The following is a 22,949-nucleotide window of genomic DNA, read 5'->3' on the forward strand; positions in this document are numbered from 1 at the left end:
GTTATATTGTTTTTTAGTAAAAAAGTAATTTATTATTTCATATGGCTAATAAATATAATTGGTAATCTGCTGTAATAATGTGTTTGTTTGTAGAACCCAGAAATCAAAATTTAAAAGCTTGATAATATTGACCTTTTTTGTTTAATTTATTTATGATGTGTGTTGACACCATTTTTTGGATGAAAACGGGGTCGACTTGAATTTTGAAAATAAAAACGGGAGTCGCCACCAATCCTTTTTGAGGTGTGATTGGGTCACCTTGAAAATTGTTGTTTTTAATAAATGATTTGATTTTATTAAAACAACGATTTTGGTCCACGAAATTTAAAAAACGGGTTCGGGAGTCGGTTACGTACGAGGAAGGATTAGCACCCTCGTAACGCCCAAAATTGGTACCTAGTTGACTACTTAATGTTTTAATGTCGAAAATCGAGAACTTTGAAGAATCTAAAAATACGATCCTTGTATTGAAATGTTAAAAATTTTAGGAAAAAGGGACACGTTCCACGTTAATCGAGAAAGAAAGCATCACATCCAGTAAGTTAGGACACAATGTCTTGAATTCCTGATACGCGGATGAATGGAAAAATTTACTTATTTAAAAGATGTTTAATTATCTCGGGTTTAGAAAAGGGACTATGCCCAGTAAGTTAGGACACGATCTTTTTTTTTAATTCCCGAGATTGTTTAAAAACTTGAGTTTGAAAAGATTCGTATATTTAGATTTATTGTGAAAATCAAAACCCAGTAAGTTAGGGCACGATCTTCTCGAATCTAAACACGAAGTGCCATTTTTTAAAACAAATTTTGTTATATTGAATGAAATAAAAACACGAAGTCGTAGTAAAAATGTGAAAGCAAATTACATTATTATGCATGGCAAAACTATGATGAATACAAAAGTATAAAAATAATACGGGCAATAATAATAAAATAAAACAAAGAAAAGAACAAATCGATAACATGCGAAATAATAAACCGTAACATGTAAATAAAATGCATAAATGCGTATAAATATTATATAAATATATAATATATACATATAAAAAATATGCATGTGAGATATATAAAAAATAAAATAAGATAAATATATATATGTATAGATATAAAAGAAGCCGTATAAAAAACATATAAATATGTATCCGTATATTCGTGAGGAAAATGGAAAGTATATAGATATACATATATAAAAGAAAAAGTATTTATGTATATATTAAATAAGTTAGAAACAAATACATATACATATATGTATATACATATATAAGCAAATATATAATAATAATATTAATATAATAAGACACATATTTAAAATTACATAAGTAAATATAAATGAAAATATATAATGAGAATAACAAAGATATATATATATATAATAATAATAATAATAATAATAATAATAATAATAACATAAAATTGTTAAAATATGGGCTAAATCGAAATAAAAACAAAAGAAACTGGGCGAATTCAAAATAAAAGGGACTAAATTACAGAGCGCGCCAAAAACGAAGGGATCAAATGGGAAAATAACCCAGCCGCCTCAAAACGCAGCGCAGCAGTGGGCCAAATTGAGAGAAAAACAAAACTTTGTGGCCAAATTGCAAAAGTGCAGAAAACTTCCCTGAAAGTACCACAAAATCGGAGGGACCCATTGCGCAAATAACCCAAAAGTCAGAAACACGCGGATCCTCCCCTTGGGTCGGGTCACCGCGTGGGTCAGAGACCAAAACGACGCCGTTTTTGGTCTCTGAACCCTAAGCCCAAACGGCGCCGTTTTGAAAACCTTATTTAAGACAAAATTTTTTTAAAAAACTCATTCTTTCATTGTTTAGAAAAAAAACTTCAGAGAAAAAATAGAAACCCTCAGCCGGCCTTTTCCTTTGGCTAAACGGGCCACCCATGACCCCGCCACATGCGGTGGTCGGAGGTTCTAAACGGTCGGTTTTTAACCCCGTTTCAGGGACCAACTAAGGATCGGGCTTTAGACTCGTAGGGCCGAGGAGCGAAACCCCCAAACGTCGCCCTCGGGGTCCGATCTCGGAGACCCGAAGACGGACTCCGGCGACAACGCAAGCGAAGTGACTCAGGTACCGTTTCGTTTCCTTTTTCTGTTTCTTTGTTTGTAGATGTAGAGAGAAGAAAAAGAAAAAGAAAAATAAACAAATCCGAAACAGGAGAATCGCAAATCACCTTCAAATTTTTTTGTTTCCTTTTGATTTCTGAAAGTGTTTTTAAAAGAGGGGAAAACCGAATCCCTTACAATGGTTTTGAATGGCTTTTTATAGCCATTTTACAATGTTTTTATATTATTTCTTGTCCTTTCTTGCAGGCCATTTGAAGGCGGTGGAGCAGGTGGGTAGAGACGTGATGTGCGGCGGCCAGCAGAGTGGCGGTGGCAGGGCAAGTGGCCGACCCTAGGTGCGGCGCACCTAGGGTTAGGTTCACTATTTTTGGCTTATGAAAATGTTAGGGTTTAAGGAGTTGGGCTTATTTGGGCTAGTGGGTTAGGTCTAGGGTCTGTTTAGGTGTATTGGGCTCCAAGTTTTGGGCCGGTGTTTAGGGGGTTGGGTTTGGGTTATTTTAAGTTGGTTTGTTTAAGATGGGTTTGTAATGGGCCGGGCAAAATGGGCTTGTACAATGTGAATATAGTATAAAGTTTGAAGCTTATGGTAAAACCGCCCATAAAGTGGACTAATGTCTTCTTTTTTTTTTTTTTTAATTTGGTATTTTTTATCTTGGTTTGCATATTTTACCATATGTTAGGAAGTAAAATGTTTTAAAAAAAAAATTCAGTGAAAATTGCTTGATTTTGGACTATTTAGCTTCATTTACTATTGGCTTGCTGTTTTCTTGATAAGTATGATATTTCCTTTAAGATACATAGAAATTGTCTTAAAAGTTGATCATTGAAATTGAAAATTAAATCTAAAGTTAAAAAATATGGTTTTGAAAAATCCAATTGTTCAATCAATAATTATATATGAAAAATTATGAACATTTAATTTTTCATAAGAAAAAAATTTGAAAGAATTAATTGAATTTTCTTTTGTTACATTGGTAATGATTTTTTAATTTTATAAATTGATTAAGAGATTATTATGTGTTCTATTTTTTAATTATTTGTGAAAAAGTAAAAAATTAATAGATGTGGAAGGTCTTTGTTTTAAAAGTTGAAAGTTTTGGTTAGGAAGTTTGATCATCAAATTGATAGAATTTGTAAATGTGAAGGGTTAAATTTATTAAATTATTTAGAATTAGGATCAAATTGATAAAAAAATGCAAATATTGAGGAGTAAATGTGTTATTATACTAGTTAGAAAAGGCTTTCCGTTATCAATTTAACGGTGGGTGACTAAAATAAGAATGAATTCAAACGTTAGTGCCTAAATTGTAAATTTTTAAAGTTAGATGACCAAAAAAGGAACATAGGCACAATTGGGTGACCATTTGTATAATTTACCCCAAATAATATTAAAACATATGATATCAAAGTATACCTTCGAATCTTATTGCATGATGGTTGTGGATATGATTAAAGAATGTTCTGGAAGTACACGTTCAATGACTTTTATTAGGAAAATTAAGGAAGTAACTCGTCAGGTTCCAACAATTAAGTTCCAGCTCGTGAATAGGAACGAAATATGGTTGCTCATTGGCTAGCTAAATCATGTATTTCTAATGATGTTAACTTAATTTATATTGATGTTCCTACACCTTACGTTAGGAGACTACTTTTAGAAGAGATATTAAGTGATTCCCATGTATGAATAAATTGATTTAAGGTAGTGTATTGTCCTCTTTATCTATGAAAAATAAAAAATCCCAAAAATATCAAAATAATAATTAGGAAATTTGAAAAAAGTTTTATAATAACTATATTCAATCAAACGAGTTTGATCTAAAAGATTATGCTTTTAGATGAGCAATACGTTTACCTTCAATAAAATTAAAAATAATTATGATGAAAAAAATTAATTATTGTAACTGTTACCTCACCACAAATACTACTCGAATTGAATTTCCAAATAAAACATCCCAATAAAACCATATTCATAACTTAACAAAGAAGCTAATGCCCATGATTTTTGTTTCAAATTATTTTACTGACCCTAATAATTGATTAAATGTGTCAACCAAAACAGATTTTGTTTCTTTCCTTAAAGTTGATATGGAGTGGGGACGGAGGTTTTGTCTATTTCAGCCTATAACCAATCATTATGTCCCGGCATTGCCGTCGAGGTGCTCACTACGGTGGCCTTGCCATGTTTTAGCTTACTATATGCATTAGGCTGATGAGCAGGTTTTTTTTTTTTTAAGTAAGACAGTATTCAATAATTACATCCAGCCCTAACAAATTATAAATGAAAAAGAAAACGGTTTTCATCTATTCTTTTTCATAAAATTCGAAATTAAAAATTTATTTAAGGGTATTAAACCTTTTTATCACTCCATCTTTCCATTCATATCAGAGGGGCCAAAAATTACAGACCGGAGCTTTAAAAAGTGGGGTCAACACTCAAAGGACGCATATGTTTTTTTCTTTTTTCCATGTGACTCTTTCACTCCTCCAAAGGTCACCAATCACTTAAATATGCTCTTAGTACAGTACACCATCAATGGCATGACAAATAAAAAAGACCTTGTTAGGGTGCAGCTTAGGTTTGTTTTTTTGTATGTTAACTGGAAAACAAACCTAACAAAAATAGATAAATAAAGAATGACATTGAGTGCTTGCTAAATATCAACAAGAAAGCTAAGTTCTACCATCTTTCCAATCCAATGGCTTCACTTGGTTTCTGTTGTCCAACAAACTCTTTCCTTTTCTCTCGGTCTTCTCTGGTTAACCATCGAAGCAACTTGCAGACTCGTTTCATTGTCAGCTCCAGCACTAGCAGCAGTGAGCTGGTGACTCAATCAGCAGTCAGTGGGAGCACTGAAAGGCCAAGAACAAGCTTGGGACTGAAGAACTTGACTGAGATTTTCTGGGTTGATGTTCATTGTGCTGAAGGGAGACCATTGAATGTTGGGCTTCAAGAACCGGTGACCGTTGGGTGTTCCAGGCTTGAAAAGGTTGAGAATGTGGCTGTACGGGTTGAACTCAGCAATGGGTGTGTCGGGTGGGGTGAGGTATCAGTGTTTCCATGGGTTAACTGGAACCAAGCCACTGCTCTTGAGGAAGTTAGAAAAGCCTGTGAATTTCTTAGCCAGGGATCTCCAGTGACTTTGAATTTGGTTTTACATCAGATCTCAGAGATGTTTCCTGGTAGCGAATTTGCTTCTGTAAGTACAATCATGTTCTCATTATGTACTAACATTAACATTGTATTGTGTTTGTTGAGGGCGAGGGGCTGCTTTGGAGTGTCTTAGACCTTCAATTGAAGGAATTGTTTTCGTTGGGATTTTGTCTTCCATTTATAGAGAAAAGTCTAAAGAGGTTTACGGTTCAGAGAGTGTTTCGATTGGTGAAAATATGATTTAAACGCTCACAAAAGAAGTGCCGGTATCATGAGTAAGATCTATACCTTGGTTGGTGGTATGGACCCCATAAGTACAATATGCATAATAATTGCCCAATACTGATAGTGTTCTCGTGAGCTTGCAGGTCATGTTGCCAATCGAGACATTCCCAAGACTTCGACTCACCATCAATAGTATTCTTATATTGCTCGGACTAATTTTTTAGAAGGATATTATGATATTCATGTCCGAAGAGGATGATTTGCATAAATTCTCCAAATACATAAAGAAAAATTTAAAAATTTTAACTATACACATTCAAGTTCTAATAATATAACTATTTACTTATCAAATAAGCTTGTGGTGCCAGGGGAAACAACTTCCATTGAAATAAAGTTCTGATTGATACTAAGTCGAGGGTTCGAACCTTCAAATCGTCATCCTCTTCCCCTATACCCCTGATAAAAAAAACTACGTAGGAAAAAAAAAGAAGAAGAAAACTAAGTAATTTGTTCGGTCCCCTTTGCATCGGATCCTTATGATTTTTTATCTGTGTATGAAGGTTAGGGCTGGGTTAGAAATGGCATTGGTTGACGCAGTTGCTAATAGCATTGATGTGCCCCTCTGGAGATTATTTGGGGGAGTGTCCAATTCCTTGTCCACTGCTGCTACAGTTAAGTAATGTATATATAATCGGTCTTTTTACTTTTATATGTAGTTGTGTTCGATACTAGTTTGATACTGAGTATAGGTATGGTTTTCTAAATATACAAAAATCTCGAAAAGATCGAGTATACAGACAGATTTTGTATTTGACAATTACCTAGAGCCTAGTTTAACATAATACATGTTACACAAATTTGGATACTGAGTGTTGAATAATGTTTATTTAATACGGTTATGTTGGGTTCTTTCTAATCCTTTTATGATTGGAAGGTTTAATATGAAAATATGCGTCGGAATAGGAGTATGGAATACAAATAAAAGCAACATAGCATATCACATTACAAAGACCGACTTAGATAGCAGTGTCATGGTTGAGATGGAGACTAATAATTTCCATGTCTACAGATCCCAACTACTTCCTCGGCTAAAGCATTCGATCTGGCTGCTAAATATTACAAACTAGGATTCAAGACATTGGAGATTAAACTGGGAAGGAATGTAAATGCAGATATTGAAGTTCTTCAAGCAGTAAGAGCTGCCCACCCTCATTGCTTATTTATCTTAGATGCAAATGAGGGTTACACTTCAAAGGAAGCCATTGAAGTTCTTCACAAACTAAATGGTAAGCAATTTTCAATATCACAAGTCATCGTCCAAAACTGAAGTCCCACCAATATTTGAGGTGATTTGAACAAAATTATTATGCTTGAAAATGAGTTTGAGAAAAAAATAAGACATTTAAACTATGAGCGATGCTTGAGTTTGATCCGAGTTGTTTTTCAGTTTTAGTTAAATATAGACAAGTCTGAATAAAATTTGAAGCTCTTATTTTAAGTCAGGGCATGCCTGATATAATAGTAATACGGTATATAAACCTGCTCCACGTACACCTCTAATTAAAAGATCACAATTATGTTGGTCTCATTGCAGAAAAAGGGGTGATTCCTACAGTTTTTGAACAACCAGTTCATAGAGATGACTGGAGAGGCCTTGGTGATGTGAGTAACGTTGCAAGGCATAAGTATGGGGTATCAGTTGCAGCAGATGAAAGTTGCAGGGATTTGACGGACATCAAAAAACTTATGGAGGAAAATCTTGTGGATGTTATCAACATTAAATTATCCAAATTTGGGGTTCTTGGTATCCTTGAAATTGTAGAAATGGTTAGAAAATCTGGATTGGAACTTATGATTGATAGTGTTGCTGAAACTAGACTTGCCACTGGTGTTGCTGGTCATTTAGCCGCTGGCCTTGGTTGCTTCAGGTAAGTTTGCCTCTTCCTTCCTTCCTTTCTTCTGGGAACTGCAACTAGCATTTGATGTTATCCTGTGTCGCTCGAGCTTTTAAGTGTGATTTTCGAATACAAATATCTATATCCATATCCGTATACTTGAAAATTGAAAAATAAAGAATAGAGAAATGAAAAAAAAATAAAACTTAAAAGAGAAATAATAATAATAATAATAATAATAATAATAATAATAATAACGTGGTTCAATCTCCCAAATGCCAAAGTAGAAAAGGGTATTGCCATTTAGTTTCTTTTTCCTTATTTAAATATTTTATTTTTTGATATTCATGAAGAGAGGAACCCTCCCTTCCTTTTCTTATCAGGTGGCTTCTTCACTCTCTCAACGTTTCATTTTCATGATGATTTTCAGTTCTTCATATTTTTTTTCATTTTTTTAAACCTTTCTTCTTCATAACTCTCTCTACTCTTTAAAGTTTAAACCTTTCTACTCTCTCTGCTGTGCCGGGGATGAAGAAGCTGATGGGTGCGGGACGGGGGAGGTTAGGTTGACCACTTCAGGTTTTAGTTTTTATTTTTTCTGCTTTGGACTGATAGTTGAAAAGAACCAGGCTTTGGGCATAAGGAGCCCAAAATTTCCAAAAAACGGTCCGACCAGTTTTTACCGGTTTTTCTATTCCAGTTCTCGGTCCAATTCCGATTTTTTTCCGGCTCAAAAGAGTCTTTGCTGTTGAGGTTTTCAAACACTTGATATCTTTTGAAAGATTACAGGCTCGCAACTATGTTAAAAAATACGTCCAAAATGTTGGTGAGCACAAAAAAGTGAAAAATCGAAGCAATGTAGATATTATTCATTGCTTATATCTAGCATTTTGAACTAAATCTGTAAAAATTTCAAACAAATTATCAAAGGGTTTAAGTTCTGATTCGACTTTTTTGTATGCAGATATGTTAATATTAGTGCACCCAGTTTATTATCAGGAGATCCCGTTGTGGGAGGTTATGAAGGTACAATTACTTTAATTCCAATCCATATTTGGATTCATACGTGATTTGGAGCTTAATATATGCTACTTGAGCATCGAATATGGACTTGTATCTGATACCGTTATGATTAAAATTTTTAAAGATTTTTAGATTTTTAAGAATCGTAATCATTTGTCTAATACAAATACTTTACAAAATAAAAAACCAAAACAATATAACTCTCAAAGCCATGTTAAGATATTCATTTTTTCTTAATGTTAGTTGCTGGTTCAAAGTTCAAGTTTGTTAATAGCAGAGGGCAAGGAGGTTTTCTCAAATGGGATATTTTCTCATGGTGAGCTTTCCTTTGATCTTAATCTCATTTTTCATGGTTACATTATGATTTTATGATCTTTGTACTATTGTTATGTTGACAAAAGATAGAGTTTAAAAGGGTGGAGGCAGTTAATATGAGGTGCCGGGAGTCACTGGTTAATGCTCTAATAGTGTTTTAGAGAGTTATTTAGGAAAGGTGTCGGTTAAGAGTAGAAAGCTTGGAGTTTTTTAGGGATGGAGTGAATACTTAGGAGCTTGGCATGGGTCTCTCTTGACAGGTGTATTACTTCGTAGGGCTGGTAATAAGGTTATAGAATACTCTACTAATATGCTATGTTTTGTAAAGTTAATAATTAGTTATGAATGGGTTGAGTCATTTGGTTCAACTTGAAGGTTCGTTTGAAAAATGAAAGGATTTAAGTAAAAATATAGGCCTAAAAAATGGGTTTAGGTAAAAAATTAAGATCCATTTAAAAAATAGACTAGGCTTCAGGTAAGTTTTTTTTGTCCGACCTAGCCCGGTTTGAATTTGCAAAAAAAAAAAAAACTGCTGCTGTTTTTCATTGTTCTGTTTCTGTTTTTTTTTTTATTATTTTACTGTCATTTTACTATTATATTATTACTATTTTGTTATTATTATTTGAATATTGTATAATTCTTATTTTATTGTTAATTTTTCTACTATTTTAGAGCCGTTTGTTTGTTAAGTTATACTTATATTAGTGTTATTTAAATACGAAGACTTTTTTAAATTTATTTATTTAGTGAGAAACATTTATTGTAATGTTTTTAGAGAATTTGATGTATTATTTTGTTTAAAATTTATTTTTATATAAAAAATAATATAAAAATTTTTAATGTGGGTGGGTCGGGTCGAATTTGGCTACCTTGTAGAGTAAAAAATCACATGTTGTCTACCTTTGTACTACTTTTATATCCTATTGCACACTTCACCTTAAATACTAGAAGGTTTTAAGGTTAGATTTGATATTCTTCATTTTCACTAATAATCTAAATATTTTTACAGAAATCGACTTGACTGGATTTGGCTATCTCACATAAAGGATTCAGATTTTTGGATGATTGTTGTCTTCTCGGAACAAACTCATATATCCTTATGTACTCCATAATTCTGTATTTCTATAACACTATATAATCATCCAAGTCTATTCATGTATAAATTTCAAATAAATAAAGTGTTGAAATCTAAATTGTTGTAATTACATATTTAATTAACTTTTTTCAGTTTCATTCTCTTCTTATCTCAATTGTAAATGCAATGGATGCTATTATCATCAATTACCATAAACATCAATGAATAGAGCCAAAATTAAAAAATAGCAATGGCAACATTGTGACTGCAATTTAAGTGGTGACATTTGCCTGAGGTATTTTGAAAATTTTACAGATTACTCCTTATTTGATCTCGGGATGATACTAAACTTTCGTAAGCTAGTATTTGACCTGAAAATAATTATTTATCATGTATAATACATGTTTTATGTATATTTAGTTGTGATTGATTGTAGTTGATCCGACAATGAATGTAACATCCTAGAACTCAAACTCGACAATTGAATCGGATTTGAAGTGTTACAATTTAAATATCAAATTTAGATAAATATTATAGATTTTCCCTAATGTAAATCTATCAACATCTCAGGCTTCTCCCCATTGTGGATAATATTTTTGTCAAATTTGGGTGTTATTGATTTGAATTACCCTTTAATAATAATTTGTATTTAAATTTAAATAAAATACATAAATATTAAAATAAAAAATACTTTTTTATTTCTTTTACTAATAAAATTAGATTATGGTATATCTACGATGTGGGTGAAAGTTTTTAATTATATCTACTAGAAACTCTATCACATATTTAAAACACACAATGTGTTTAAATTGTAAGTGAAATGAAATTTAAACAAATGAACACATCATATTAATAATGCTAAATGAATACGATTATTTATTATAGTGTTGTCATCAACAACATTATTAATATACCCAATTGATGGAAGGTAATCAAGTTTGACTAAATTACCAATAAATGTCGAAAATTTTTCAAATTTACTAAATTAGGCCATTTTTTTGGAAGATTTGCAAGAATAGGCTGATTTGATGAAAACGCTTCCAACTGAAAACATTTTTAAGTGAAATTCAAAAAAACGCATGTGGAAGCATTTTCAGGTGATTTGCAAAAAAAAAAAAAAACGATTCCAACTGGAAACGCTTTCTCCACCATATCAGTACTAAAAGTGGCAGGACCAATAGTTTTTTTTTTAATTTTCTGGTGCCACCTATTAATGTGAAAATAAAATTTATAAAACATGTCTTTATATAGACCCCAAGTCTCATTTTCCTTATTTTCTTAAGCAATGTGGGATATGAGTATATATAGACAATGTGGGATCGCTTACTCTTAATTTTTAAAGGTTACACTTAATTTTTAAAATTAAAAACAAAACTTTATATACTAACAATATAAGTTTAAAGGCTACACTTAATTGTTAAAATTAAATACAAATTTATATAACATTAAACTCTAACAAAATAAAACATTATAAACTCTTATACAAATATTATTGTTATAAAAAGTCTAATAGAAAAGAAAGACAATCTTACACATATCTTGACACATAATATAACAAATAGGATAAGAAACAAAAATATGATATAAGTGTCGAAACCTTTTTGAGATTGACTTTTATTTTTATTTAAAAAAACGAAAATGGAAGTTGCCACCAATACTTTTTATTAGGTGTGATTGAATCACCTCAAAACTCATTTTAATTAAATGTTAGATTTAAAACGATACTTTTCAATCAACAAAATCCAGGAAATGAGTTCGGGAGTTGGTTACGCATGAGGAAGAATTAGCACCCTCGTGGCGCCCAAAATTAGTACCTAGTAGATTACTTGGTGTCTTAGTGTCGAGAATTAAAAATTTAAAAATTTAAATAGTATCCCTCTTTGCATAATTTTTTTATTAAAATCATTTAGTTAAATCAAAACTCATAGAAGAAGCTTTCTTATTTCGAGATAACCAAAACGAAAAGGTTATGTCCCCTAAGTTAGGACATGACATCCTGAATTCTTGAAAATAAAATTGTTCATTATTTAGTTATTGTTTAAATCTCGTGTGTTTTTTAATTTTAAAAGGATATTCGGTTATTTAGGTTCAAAAAGAAAATCAAATCCCGTAAGTTAGGGCATGACTTCTCAAATCTCTAAATAAGAACGTTGTCTTGGTTTTGAAATTTTCCTTTTTATGAGTTGAGTAAAATTAATGGAACACTTAAAGTGATGTATATTTAGTTTATTCGAGTAGAATATGAAACGGACAAATGTTTAAACATAATGTATGATATAGTGATGGTGAAATAATATAAAATGACTATGTGAGTAAAATATTAGAATGATAAATAATAAGTAAATAAAAAATACTATAATACTATAATTATAATAATATTAATAATCATATCATAATAATAATAAATAAATAAAGTAACTTAAAATAAATAAAAATGAAAGATTCATGATTAAAAGATAAATGGACATGACATGAAAGTGCCAAAAATAATAAAAGAAAGAATAAAATAACAAGAATAAAAGAACACAAAAAAAGACAATAACAATAAATAAAAATGCACCAATAAGAGCATGTATACAATATAATTCTTAAGTATGTATAAAAATAAAAAGTAATAAATAAATAAATAAATAAACAATTTGTAGAAAGGTTGAAGTTAAATAAACAAAGGATTAAATTGAAATTTAAATGAAATTAGGGGTATAAATCGTAAATAATAAAAAATAAACTAATAAACGGAATAAAGGACTAAAATGAAACGTGCAATAAGAAATAGGGACTAAATGGAAAATTATCCCAAAACTCATGGACACACAAGGGGGTCAGCAAACGGGGGACCAAATTGAAAGAAATTTGAAGTTATCAGTGCAATTTAAAAAGAACAAAAAAAGACTTAGAACAAAATTAAAAATAGGCCCAAAAGTGGAAGGACCAGGGTCGAAATAGACCCTTGCCGCGAAAACAAGTGGATCCTAGGGCACATGGGGTTAGTTTTCAGGTCACGCTTCAAAACGACGTCGTTTTGGAGTCTAAAACTTAAGCCCAAAACGACGCCATTTTATAGGATTATATAAGTAAAAAAGTTAAGGAAAAAAAATCATTTTCATCCGTTTTCAAAAAAATAAAAAACACTATCAGCCCCTTTTTTTTCCCTCGGCCCTCCCCCAATCCGCCCTTGGTCCCGACGAGTCTCCGCCACGACAGCCATTGGTCGCTGGCTACGGTTATGCCATTCCCGGGGCCAGAATCCACGAACGACCCTTTTTTTAGCCGTTTCGGTTCCCTAGGCCCGAATCGAGGGTAAATACTTCCCAAAACTCAACAAAAAATAAAAAAATAAAAAAATCTGAAAAGCCCATTGGTTTTCTCCGCCGTAGTCCTCAAATGAAACGGAAGTGACTCGAAGGTCTCACCGAAGGGAGCCGTCCATCATCGGGGACGTTGTCCTCATCCACTCATGGCGGTGGAACCCGAAATGACTTGGTAAGTTTTTTTGATTTTTGATTTTATGTTTTTATGCTTTTTTTTAAATAACAGATGAAAAATGAAGAAATCACATTTGAAAATGTTTTCTTCGTATTCTGTTTTTTGATTCATTTTTTTATTTCTTTCTCTCTCTTTTTTTTTAAAATATGGCCCGAATACAATCTACTTCTATGGCTTTTATAGCCATTACACATTGTTTATTACATATATATTTTTGAATTTTCTTGCTGTTTCTGCTTCTGTTTCTACTGTCCTTGTTTCTTTCTTTTTGGAGGTAACGGTGCGTGGTCAAAGGCGATGATGAGACTTGAGCCTTGCCATTTTGGTGCAAGGGGCGCGTCAGGGAAGCAGACCTTGGGCGGTGGGCACGCCGACGTGGGGCGTGGCACGAAAGGGCTAAGGTTTGTTTTAGTTTTCTGAAAAAATTTAATGTTGTGGGCCTTAGGGTTTGTGTTATTGGGCCTGTAATTTGGGTAATGTATTGGGCCCTATTTTTTTTGTAAGTGGACTTGGATTTTTATTATTTGTTTTTTATTTTTATATTCTGTTTCCTTATTTTTGGTTTTGGGCCTGACGAAATTGAGCCTTCACAATAAACATAAAAAATGTAACAAATATGAAAATTACGTAACAAACATGGTATGATGCGTAAATATGACGAATATATATAATATGTATTTTGACACATTATTTGCGCAACTAGCAATCAATACAATACAAAATCAATACTTTATAAATAGAAAATATAAACAAAAATTTAGGTGTTTTTTAATTTTGTTTTATGTTTGAAAATGAAAATTATCAAAATATTATTATTTATATTAGCTATTTAAAAGGTATATTAGGGTGAGTAAAATTGATTTGATTCGAAAAAATTAATTTTTTGAATTTTGAGTTAAATGAATTGAGTTATTCAAACTAATTCGATTTTTTTTTTCGAATTGAGAGTTCAAATCGAGTTTAATTTTCAAATTTGGATAACTCGAATAATTGGAATAAACCGAATATCAAACTGTAATATTTTATATTTTTACCCAAAATCTCCTAACTTTTTTACTTTCTCCCAATACTTTTACTCCCTCCCATTTTTCCCACAAAACTCATTTAACCTCCCCCCAAAATTTTTTTTTAATATTTCTCCCCATTCATTCTCCCTCAAAATTTTACTCCCTCAACCCTCAAAACTTTTTATTTTCCCCTTAAACTTTTATTTTTCTCCCTTTACCCCAAATAAAAAATTATCCAAAAAAATCTCTAAACCTAAATAGTAATAATTTTATTTATATCGCTATTTATATTATTAAATAAAATTTCATATTTTTACTATTTATATTATTGAATTGTTGATGATGGCATAAAATATTCGTGTTAAAATTTTATGTTGGTATCAATTTCATATTTTATATTTAAGATAACTTTTATTAAAGAAAATCACATTTTCTATATTTTTAATTTCAAAATACCTAGTGACAAAAATCGAAGATAATTGAAGCAACTAAGCAAGCAAAGAAGTTAACTTGTATATAAAATATTAATAAATAAATTACGAGGAGATAAAATTTAATAATAAATTTAATTACGGTGAGTGACAGTGGTTACAAAAATCTAAAGTCATTTTTTTAATTTAACTTGAACAAATATATTCGAATCGATTCAATTCGAATTCCATCTCACTCAATTCGGTTCAAGAAAATTTCAAATCAAGTTAGGATGATAAAATAGAATTCGTCAATTCAAAAAATTTTCATTTGATTCGATTTGATCGAACGGTTACCCCTAATGTACATAATAAATTAGATTAATTTATACTTTATGTATCATTATATTAAATTATGTAAATATAATTTATTATTATATTTAAGTTTTTAGAATATTTAAAATATATTATTAATTTTATTAATTACTTAAAATCTATTTAGAATTCATACTTCATATACCATTATATTAAAACTTTTAAATATTATATAATTTAATTAATTTTTAACTTTTCGTTCAAAGATTTCATTTTAACTTTTCGTTCAAACATAATTTTTGAGGGCACTATTCCAGAGGAATTATTCAACAGTAATATGAATAAAGAAGTAGGCTTATGACACAGCAATTTCCAAGTGATGAGAAAGTTGAGGGCAAGGAGCGAAAGCGTGTTAAAGTGTCTCCATCTCTTGTTTCTATTTTGAACTATTGCATTTCCATTTACTCACTGCTACACCCACACCCACACCCACACGACACGACTTATGGATGCTCAAAGTCTTTGCAAGTCAACTCTCCTACTCTATATTCCAAGTCTTTCTTTCAGCTTGGTTTTAATTGTATTTCATTAGAGCTGAGGCAGGCAATCAACCCTTTCTTCCTCCATCTCTCTGCCCTCAAAATGATTTCTCCTTCTTTCTCATCATATCTGCCTCTTCCTCTTCCTCTTCCTCTGTTTTGTTTATTATTTATCATGCTTGGGACCCCTGTTTCACTAACCACTGCCTGGTTTGAGCCTGAGTTCGAGAACTGCCGTGATAGCAAGTTCAAATGTGGGAGTATCACTGCTGGATTTCCTTTCCATGGAGGTGATCGAGAAAAAGAATGCGGACATCCAGATTTAGAGCTTGAGTGTGGCGATGACATGGCCACGATGAAAATTCGCGATGTACGGTATCGCGTGCTTGAGATCCTACCTGATCGTCAAATCCTAAGAATTTTGAGTGAGAAGGTGATCAACAAAGGCATTTGTCCGCCTCCATTTCCAGATGCAGATTGGATCCAAGATTCTCCGGTGTTTACTCCCGGTCCCGGCTTTGCCAGTGTTACACTGTTTTATGACTGCCTCTCTCGCATCTCACCAGATCTTCTATTCTTTACTTGCAATAAAAATTATGATCATAGTAATGTTTCGGTAGCAATAGCAAATAATACTAGTATCCATCCAGAGGCATGCTTACATCGTGCCAATGTTATGATTCCTGAAACTTCCTTGGAAAGCCTCCGCAATCATTCCCCGGATTGGAAAGGAGCCTTGGAAACAGGATTCGAGGTGCAATGGAGGAAGAACTATGCAGAAGAATGCTGGAAATGCACTTCTTCCGGTGGAGCCTGCGGTTTGGGCATCCACGATGAAGCCTACTGCTACTGCCCACCTGGAAAATGGAGTGGGCCGGAAGGCAAAGAATGTCGGCCCCATACAGGTAAGTACTATCCCTTTTTACAACTAAACAAAGCTTTCTATTATTAGTAGTAGTATGATTTCCCAGTGGATTAAACTTCAATACATAATTAAAATAACTGAAGTGGAGGATTTGATAGTTGTAGACTTGCATTGCAGTAAAACCCAGACACCAAAACAAATACATAGAAATGAGGTGACTAACAAACTGGGATAGGGGTTATGAATTATGAGATTGAAGAAATGGAGGTTGGGAAACTCTCTTGTTTTTAGTTAATAGAAAATAGGTTAATTTGATGTATAGAAGCTACAGGCATGAGTATCATGTTATCTTTTTTAGGTAAGAATTGGATAACAGCATCACTCTAATACTCTCATCTTTATTTATTTATTTATTTATTAAGAGTAGGATTCATTTTATGCATAACTTTTATTATCTAAATAAAACAAATTCACAATATTGATTTACGGCTTTAAATAAAATATTCGTGCTCCAATTTAGTTTTATTATTGTTCACTCAACCCAAACCACAAATAATTAATTTCAAACATAAATTTAAGCAGTTGGTAAAAGAGTTTAATTCATAATATTCTTTATAATATCTCTATCGTTATGGTTGACAATTTTAAGTTAAAATTTTAAACTTTGAGATCAATTATTTTAAATATTTAAATTCTTTAAATTTATAAAAAATATATTTAAAAATATTTCATTGAAACTTTTTATAGTATATCTTTTTAAAATTTTATCTATATTAAATTTTAGAGAATAATACTCAAATTTTTCACTAAAAGTCAAAATTATAAATTTAGTCACTTTGTATAGTTTAAATTACATTTTGGTCACTAAATTTTTAAAAATATGATATGGTCACTAATGTTATCAATATGTTATATTTTGATTCTTGAGCTGTTAATTAGTGTTGATGTTGTAATGGTAATTGATATGGCATATTATATCATCAATTTAGACAAAAAAAATTAAAATATAATATTAATAAAAACGAATTTCAATCAATTTAAATATTTTTAAGTATTATTTAAATATTTATAAATTTAGTCAAGGACAAATCCAACTGATGAACTAGGAACAACATTAATTTTGTTTTATTCTATGTACTGATAGACATAGTCAAAATTGTCGGTCTGATTTATTGAATAATGTCAGTCCCCTCTTTTCATCATTGGTTTGCATAATCTGAACAGATCTGGACTCATCTGACAAAGAAAGCATTCATGTTCCACATGATATTTCCTTTTTCATTTCCCAGAAATTACCAAACTCCAGGAAATTTCCTACAATGAACAGGAAATTCGGGGAGACTCTTGCTGCCAAACTCATACACACGCGATCAGCATGTCTTCATCAACATATCCTGGTTGCAAACATAAAAGTGCTATTGTGATTAGTTGCAGTGAATATCGATAGCGGAGAGAGTCGAATCCATAAAATAATCACCCTAACATCGTTTCCCGATCGGTTCTTAATCCTGTTAATACAAAACAAAGATTTTTTAGTTGTGTGTGTAGGTTGATAACTTGATATATAGAAGTCAAGTTCCATTTCATTGCTTTGATCTTCATTTAGTCTATCAGGTCAATTAATCCAACACAAAGAAGATTCTTAATAGAAGTGGGGACTTGGCACCCAATTTCCAAATTATTTTGGTTTAAGTCTCCACTTCAGTTCTTCGATTTGGAATTAGGGTGTTTTTAGTGTTGTCAACTTATGTTATGTCCAAAGCATTTCCTGCCAGTTTCCTTCAAATTCTGCCATCGAAGCTTTGGTCTTCTTCCCCGTAATAGATGCCCCCATAGACTTCTGCAGCACTCTAGAACCAATTTTCCAACTCCTGACGTAATTTCCAGATTAGAAAAGGATTAAACGTGTATACTAATATTGTAGAATTCAACATTGACCATTCCATAATTCATAAATATATTCAACCCATCACCCTTGTAACATCAACAAGATGTCTTCGCTTTCTCTTCCGATATCTTCCCTTCTGGCCCTCTTCTTTCTCGTTTTCTTAACCAGAGTTCCGACGATTTTATCCGCTGACGATCCGCGGGCCTGCAGGGAAACGCTAACATGCGGAAGCGTATCAAGTATCGGTTACCCATTCTGGGAATGAACCGTCCGAGTTATTGTGGCCAACCAGGATTTGAACTGAGGTGCGAGAATAATGTAACGGAAATCCTGATGAATGAAAACACCTTACGAGTTCTTGACATAGACCCTGAACGACAGATTCTTAAGGTAGCTAGGGAGGATTACTGGAATGGTTATTGTTCCACGAAATTTATCAACACCTCAATCGACTTCGATCACTTCAATTACGGCTCAAACATTAGGAACCTCACCCTATTCTACGGATGCAACCCGCTGCCAACCTCGACATTTCTTCCTAACTGCTCCATGAATAGTACACTTATTGATGTGTCATATGCTGTTAGAAACATGTTGGGTGACCCTCGCTATGGCATATGCCGTGAAATTGTCGTAGTTCCGGTTTATGAAGCTGCAGCAAAGGACCTGGAGGTGAACCCTATGATTATGCAAGCTGCTTTAAGAGGAGGTTTCGAATTGCAATGGGAAGCGGATAATGATCAGTGCAGAAGATGCAGAGATTCAGATGGGATTTGTGGATATAATCATAGTTCAAATAGTTTCACATGTTTTCCAACAACTGAAGGTACGTTATAGCTCTTCTTCCGTATAAGTTTGCTCAGCTGTTTGTTGTTGCAGAACTTACCGTTTCATTGAATATCTTGAGCCTTAACTCTCAAGTAACCTTCACGGTTTGACTCATTCTGATGTCCAATCTTCATAAGCAGTAGCAGCAAATTGGCCTTTGTTACTTCAGATCGAATCCTAATCTAAATCTCCCCAAGAAGCCAATGACTTCATTAACTCTAACCATTTTGATTGGTTAATACCAGTTCATCTTCAAATTCCATGGCCGCTTGTTCTCTTTCCCATCACAACTGCATCAGCTAGCAGATAAAACGTAGGGTCTTACCAGTTGTTTATAGATTCGACCTAGAAATACTTTCAGCCAAAGTAGTACTATTATTGATTTATTCAATCATTAAAATCAGATGATATTTTCCAGTTACAGCTTTCTTCAAGTTTTCAACAAACTCGAACTGAGTTTATACCTTTATGAGTTCCGAGTCCTGAGACTATTATAATGAACTGGGTTATTCAGACTTAATAATATATTATTGCCATGGTAGGCTACCTAAATTTCCATAGACTGGCGCTTAATGGTGGCATACAACAGAAGTTTCCTTACTCCTAATTATAAAAAGGTTATTTTTACAATTTTAAATGTGAAAATTTCTTTTTATGTTATAAAAATAAGAAATTTATTGGGTTTCAATAATTACTATTTTTTTTAATTTTGCATGCACCTATAATTATTGATTCATATTTTAATTAACATTTCGTGATATTTTTACTATTACAGAGAAAAGGATGGAAAGTCTCTCCTCCAACTTGGACTAGGTATTATTCGGTACCCTTATTAACTTATGTTTAAATTTTATTCCAGTCCAATTAGTTTGATTTTTGGTTTTAGTTTAAATTGTACCAACTCTTAAATAGTTTTACCTGAAATTATTTGATTCTAACATTAATTCAATAAAATAATACATAAAAACCAAATAAAACAAATAAAAATCTTTATGAGAATATTTTGGTTTTTAATTTTTAAATAAAATTTTATCTAATTATTTGTTTATTAACTTTTTTCTAGATTTCTAACAAACTGTGCATGTTGTTATTATTTCAGTTCTTTCCACTGCTCTATTTTCTTTTCTCCATCTTAATTGTTTCACTTACTTTCTCTATATATTATATAACTAATTCATTGTTTTCATACTGCAGGAGCAGGATCGGCGGTAGCTATAACCATTCTCATATGCTTCCTTGTCTTGTGCTTCAAATTAGGAAAGTCATTACCTATTAATCACGGAAAGAAGGAAGAGGATGCTAGGATTGAGGCATTCATCAAAAAGTTTGGTTCTCTTGCACCAAGGCGATATTCTTATGCAGAAATCAGAAAATTGACAAATAAGTTTAATGATAAATTAGGTCAAGGAGGATATGGTAGTGTATACAAAGGGAAATTGTCTGACTGTCGTCTCGTGGCAGTCAAAGTCTTAAGTGAATCAAAAGGAAATGGAGGGGATTTCATGAATGAAGTGGCTAGCATTAGTAGAACTGCTCATGTTAACATCGTGAGTCTACTTGGTTTTTGTTTTGAGAAATCAAAGAGAGCTTTAATTTATGAATTCATGCCCCATGGATCCTTGGATGGGTTTATTTATGATAGAGGATTGCATCATCGAAGTTGTCGATTGGAGTGGACAACTTTGTATGACATTGCACTTGGCATTGCTAGAGGACTCGAATACTTGCATCAAGGTTGCAACACAAGGATCTTACATTTCGATATAAAACCTCACAACATCCTTTTAGATGAGAACTTCTGTCCCAAAATCTCTGATTTCGGTTTGTCTAAATTATGTGAAAGAAAGGAGAGTATTATTTCCATGGCTTGTGCTAGGGGAACAATAGGTTATATTGCTCCAGAAGTGTTTTGTCGAAACTTTGGTGGAGTTTCTTATAAATCTGACGTCTATAGCTATGGAATGATGGTCCTTGAAATGGTGGGAGGAAGAAAAAATATTGATGTTGGAGTGTCTCAAACTAGTGAAGTATATTTTCCGTCTTGGATTTATAAGCATCTTGATCAGTCTATGAACTTGAATCTTAATGGAGGAATAGTTGAAGAAGAAGAAGAAGAAATGACAAGGAAGTTGATTATTGTGAGCCTTTGGTGCATTCAATCTGATCCATCTGATCGACCATCGATGACTAAAGTGATAGAAATGTTACAAGTAAGTCTTCAATCATTGATCATTCCACCTAGACCTTTTGTATCTTCTCCTGTACGATCTCCTAAAACTTTAGAACTTCAAAAATAATTTAAGCTTTGATTTGTTTGATGTTGCAAGTTTAACTCAAACTTGTAATAAAAATTATGATTGAATATTACAATTATGATGAAAAACTATGACAATTCAAAATATGCTAAAGCACGTAATCGCATGAGAAAATTTGGACAATTTTAGATGATGAAATAGTTTTCTCTCTCTCTCCTCATCGTATGAATTAGATTGATTTCATGCAATAATATATATTTTGTTTCATATAAAATTACATAAGGCATTGTGATGGGTTATCAGTTGGAATAATGATTATTGGTAAAGAAATAATAACGGTGAATCAAGAATTTTCTTGTATTAATTTTATAGGGATTAAGCAATCAATGATGTACTTAATAGAGTAAAAAAGCGAAAAGAAAAATAGAGAATAATAAAAATTAAAAAATTAAATTGATTTGATAGAAGGATAAAACAGAAAGTCAAATTAGAATAAAAGGGGAGAAAATGACAAGGTAAAAGGTTAAGTGTAAATTTTACAAAATTATGCAATTTTTTAAAAAATTATTATTTCTCTTATTTTTCAACTTCAAAAATTATATATTTATGTATTAGTGTTTCCTGCGGAGCTAATATAGGAAAGAAATATGCAAAATGTCATAAAGTGTGACGATTATGCGTCTAATATGTGCATTATGGAGTTGTTTCATGTTTTTGAAAGTTTATTAGAAGTGACCACAATAGCATGTTTTGGAGACATGAATTTCAAAAATAAAAATTCAGAAAAATATAGTTTTTAGCTGAAGTCAGGTATTTTGAGATTGTATATCCCAAAATGTGTCTTCTGCTTAGAGAGAGAGTGTGAGGTTTGTCTATCCTCAAAATGAATGTTAGTTATCAGACATGAGTATGCTTACTTTTTCTATTTTCTTTTCATGTATTTGAAGTACACCACACCTGCATGCATAAGAAGTAACAACTCCAGTACCTTGCTCCATCCCACATTTTATTAATTATTTTTAATTTAGTCTTGCAAGAAAAAATATATGCATTATAATTTATTCATGTACATATTTTTAATACATATAACCTGCATATATGTCTAAAATTACATACAAAACATATAAAATATTTATCACACTACAAGGTAAAATCACTTGCAATTAGAAGATAGGTATGTTGTTACTAAAATTCAGATTGTATTTCAACGAACCATGCATTGGGTTTGAATCGAGTTTTGGACAAAATTATTTTGCAAATTGGATAAACAATAATTCAAAATGATTATTTTAATAATAAAATATTCCTATTTAAATGTAATAATAAATTTTAATATAAAAATTATTAGTATTTTATTAATTTTAAAATAAGAACATGAGTTTTTCGCATCAACTTGAAGCCGATCACGATGGACTTAAACATCAAAAAATCTGGAGAGTGAATCTTGTCAAGAAAAAAAGAAAGATTCTGGACAGTGACCAAACCCTGGCCTAACCAGGCCCACGGACACGCATAATTGGACCACGTTACTTGTCCAACAAAAATTTTATATAATAACAAATAAAAATTTAAATTATTACAATTTCATTAAC

The 22,949-nt window shown here is 31.9% G+C and overlaps 4 protein-coding genes and 1 long non-coding RNA gene across 6 annotated transcripts; all 5 read left to right on the forward strand.

The window, feature by feature from the left end:
* Positions 1 to 1,829: 1,829 nt before the first annotated feature.
* Positions 1,830 to 2,672, forward strand: LOC128034637 (uncharacterized). The gene is made up of 2 exons (XR_008190760.1): positions 1,830 to 2,084; positions 2,327 to 2,672. It is a non-coding gene; the product is annotated as an uncharacterized LOC128034637 (long non-coding RNA).
* Positions 2,673 to 4,622: 1,950 nt separating this feature from the next.
* On the forward strand, positions 4,623 to 9,922 carry LOC105803605 (L-Ala-D/L-amino acid epimerase). 2 transcript variants are annotated; one of them, XM_012635870.2, is made up of 7 exons: positions 4,625 to 5,277; positions 6,017 to 6,127; positions 6,526 to 6,742; positions 7,051 to 7,384; positions 8,316 to 8,377; positions 8,618 to 8,690; positions 9,699 to 9,922. In XM_012635870.2, coding segments are annotated over exons 1-7 (1,299 nt in total). In that variant the 5' UTR covers positions 4,625 to 4,776; the 3' UTR covers positions 9,700 to 9,922. The 2 variants fall into 2 exon arrangements, with proteins under 2 accessions (XP_012491323.1, XP_012491324.1); XM_012635869.2 differs by lacking the exon at positions 9,699 to 9,922 and having other exon boundaries at positions 4,623 to 5,277; positions 8,618 to 8,694.
* A 5,494-nt stretch (positions 9,923 to 15,416) lies between these two features.
* On the forward strand, positions 15,417 to 17,833 carry LOC128034897 (LEAF RUST 10 DISEASE-RESISTANCE LOCUS RECEPTOR-LIKE PROTEIN KINASE-like 2.4). Its single transcript, XM_052624114.1, has 2 exons — positions 15,417 to 16,426; positions 17,676 to 17,833. Exons 1-2 carry the CDS (start codon positions 15,625 to 15,627, stop codon positions 17,831 to 17,833), a joined length of 960 nt encoding a protein of 319 aa, XP_052480074.1. The 5' UTR covers positions 15,417 to 15,624.
* Positions 17,834 to 18,496: 663 nt separating this feature from the next.
* On the forward strand, positions 18,497 to 19,523 carry LOC128034898 (LEAF RUST 10 DISEASE-RESISTANCE LOCUS RECEPTOR-LIKE PROTEIN KINASE-like 2.7). Its single transcript, XM_052624115.1, has one exon. It carries the CDS (start codon positions 18,497 to 18,499, stop codon positions 19,109 to 19,111), a length of 615 nt encoding a protein of 204 aa, XP_052480075.1. The 3' UTR covers positions 19,112 to 19,523.
* Positions 19,524 to 19,674: 151 nt separating this feature from the next.
* Positions 19,675 to 21,503, forward strand: LOC105803604 (PR5-like receptor kinase). Its single transcript, XM_052623663.1, has 2 exons — positions 19,675 to 19,693; positions 20,297 to 21,503. The coding sequence occupies exons 1-2, from the start codon at positions 19,675 to 19,677 to the stop codon at positions 21,397 to 21,399; spliced, it is 1,122 nt and encodes a 373-aa protein (XP_052479623.1). The 3' UTR covers positions 21,400 to 21,503.
* Positions 21,504 to 22,949: the final 1,446 nt, after the last annotated feature.

The sequence above is a fragment of the Gossypium raimondii genome, chromosome 11, assembly GCF_025698545.1.
Source record: "Gossypium raimondii isolate GPD5lz chromosome 11, ASM2569854v1, whole genome shotgun sequence".
NCBI classification, from domain to species: domain Eukaryota; kingdom Viridiplantae; phylum Streptophyta; class Magnoliopsida; order Malvales; family Malvaceae; genus Gossypium; species Gossypium raimondii.

What these genes read in the sequence shown, in the direction of transcription:
- LOC105803605 (XM_012635869.2), top strand. Translation starts at nt 4,777, where the DNA reads ATGGCTTCACTTGGTTTCTGTTGTCCAACAAACTCTTTCCTTTTCTCT. An exon ending in CCTTGTCCACTGCTGCTACA is followed by an intron (nt 6,128 to 6,525) that starts GTTAAGTAATGT and finishes CCATGTCTACAG; the next exon opens with ATCCCAACTACTTCCTCGGC. An exon ending in AGTTCTTCACAAACTAAATG is followed by an intron (nt 6,743 to 7,050) that starts GTAAGCAATTTT and finishes GTCTCATTGCAG; the next exon opens with AAAAAGGGGTGATTCCTACA.
- LOC128034897 (XM_052624114.1), top strand. Translation starts at nt 15,625, where the DNA reads ATGATTTCTCCTTCTTTCTCATCATATCTGCCTCTTCCTCTTCCTCTT. An exon ending in AGAATGTCGGCCCCATACAG is followed by an intron (nt 16,427 to 17,675) that starts GTAAGTACTATC and finishes TTCATTTCCCAG; the next exon opens with AAATTACCAAACTCCAGGAA.
- LOC128034898 (XM_052624115.1), top strand. Translation starts at nt 18,497, where the DNA reads ATGCGGAAGCGTATCAAGTATCGGTTACCCATTCTGGGAATGAACCGT.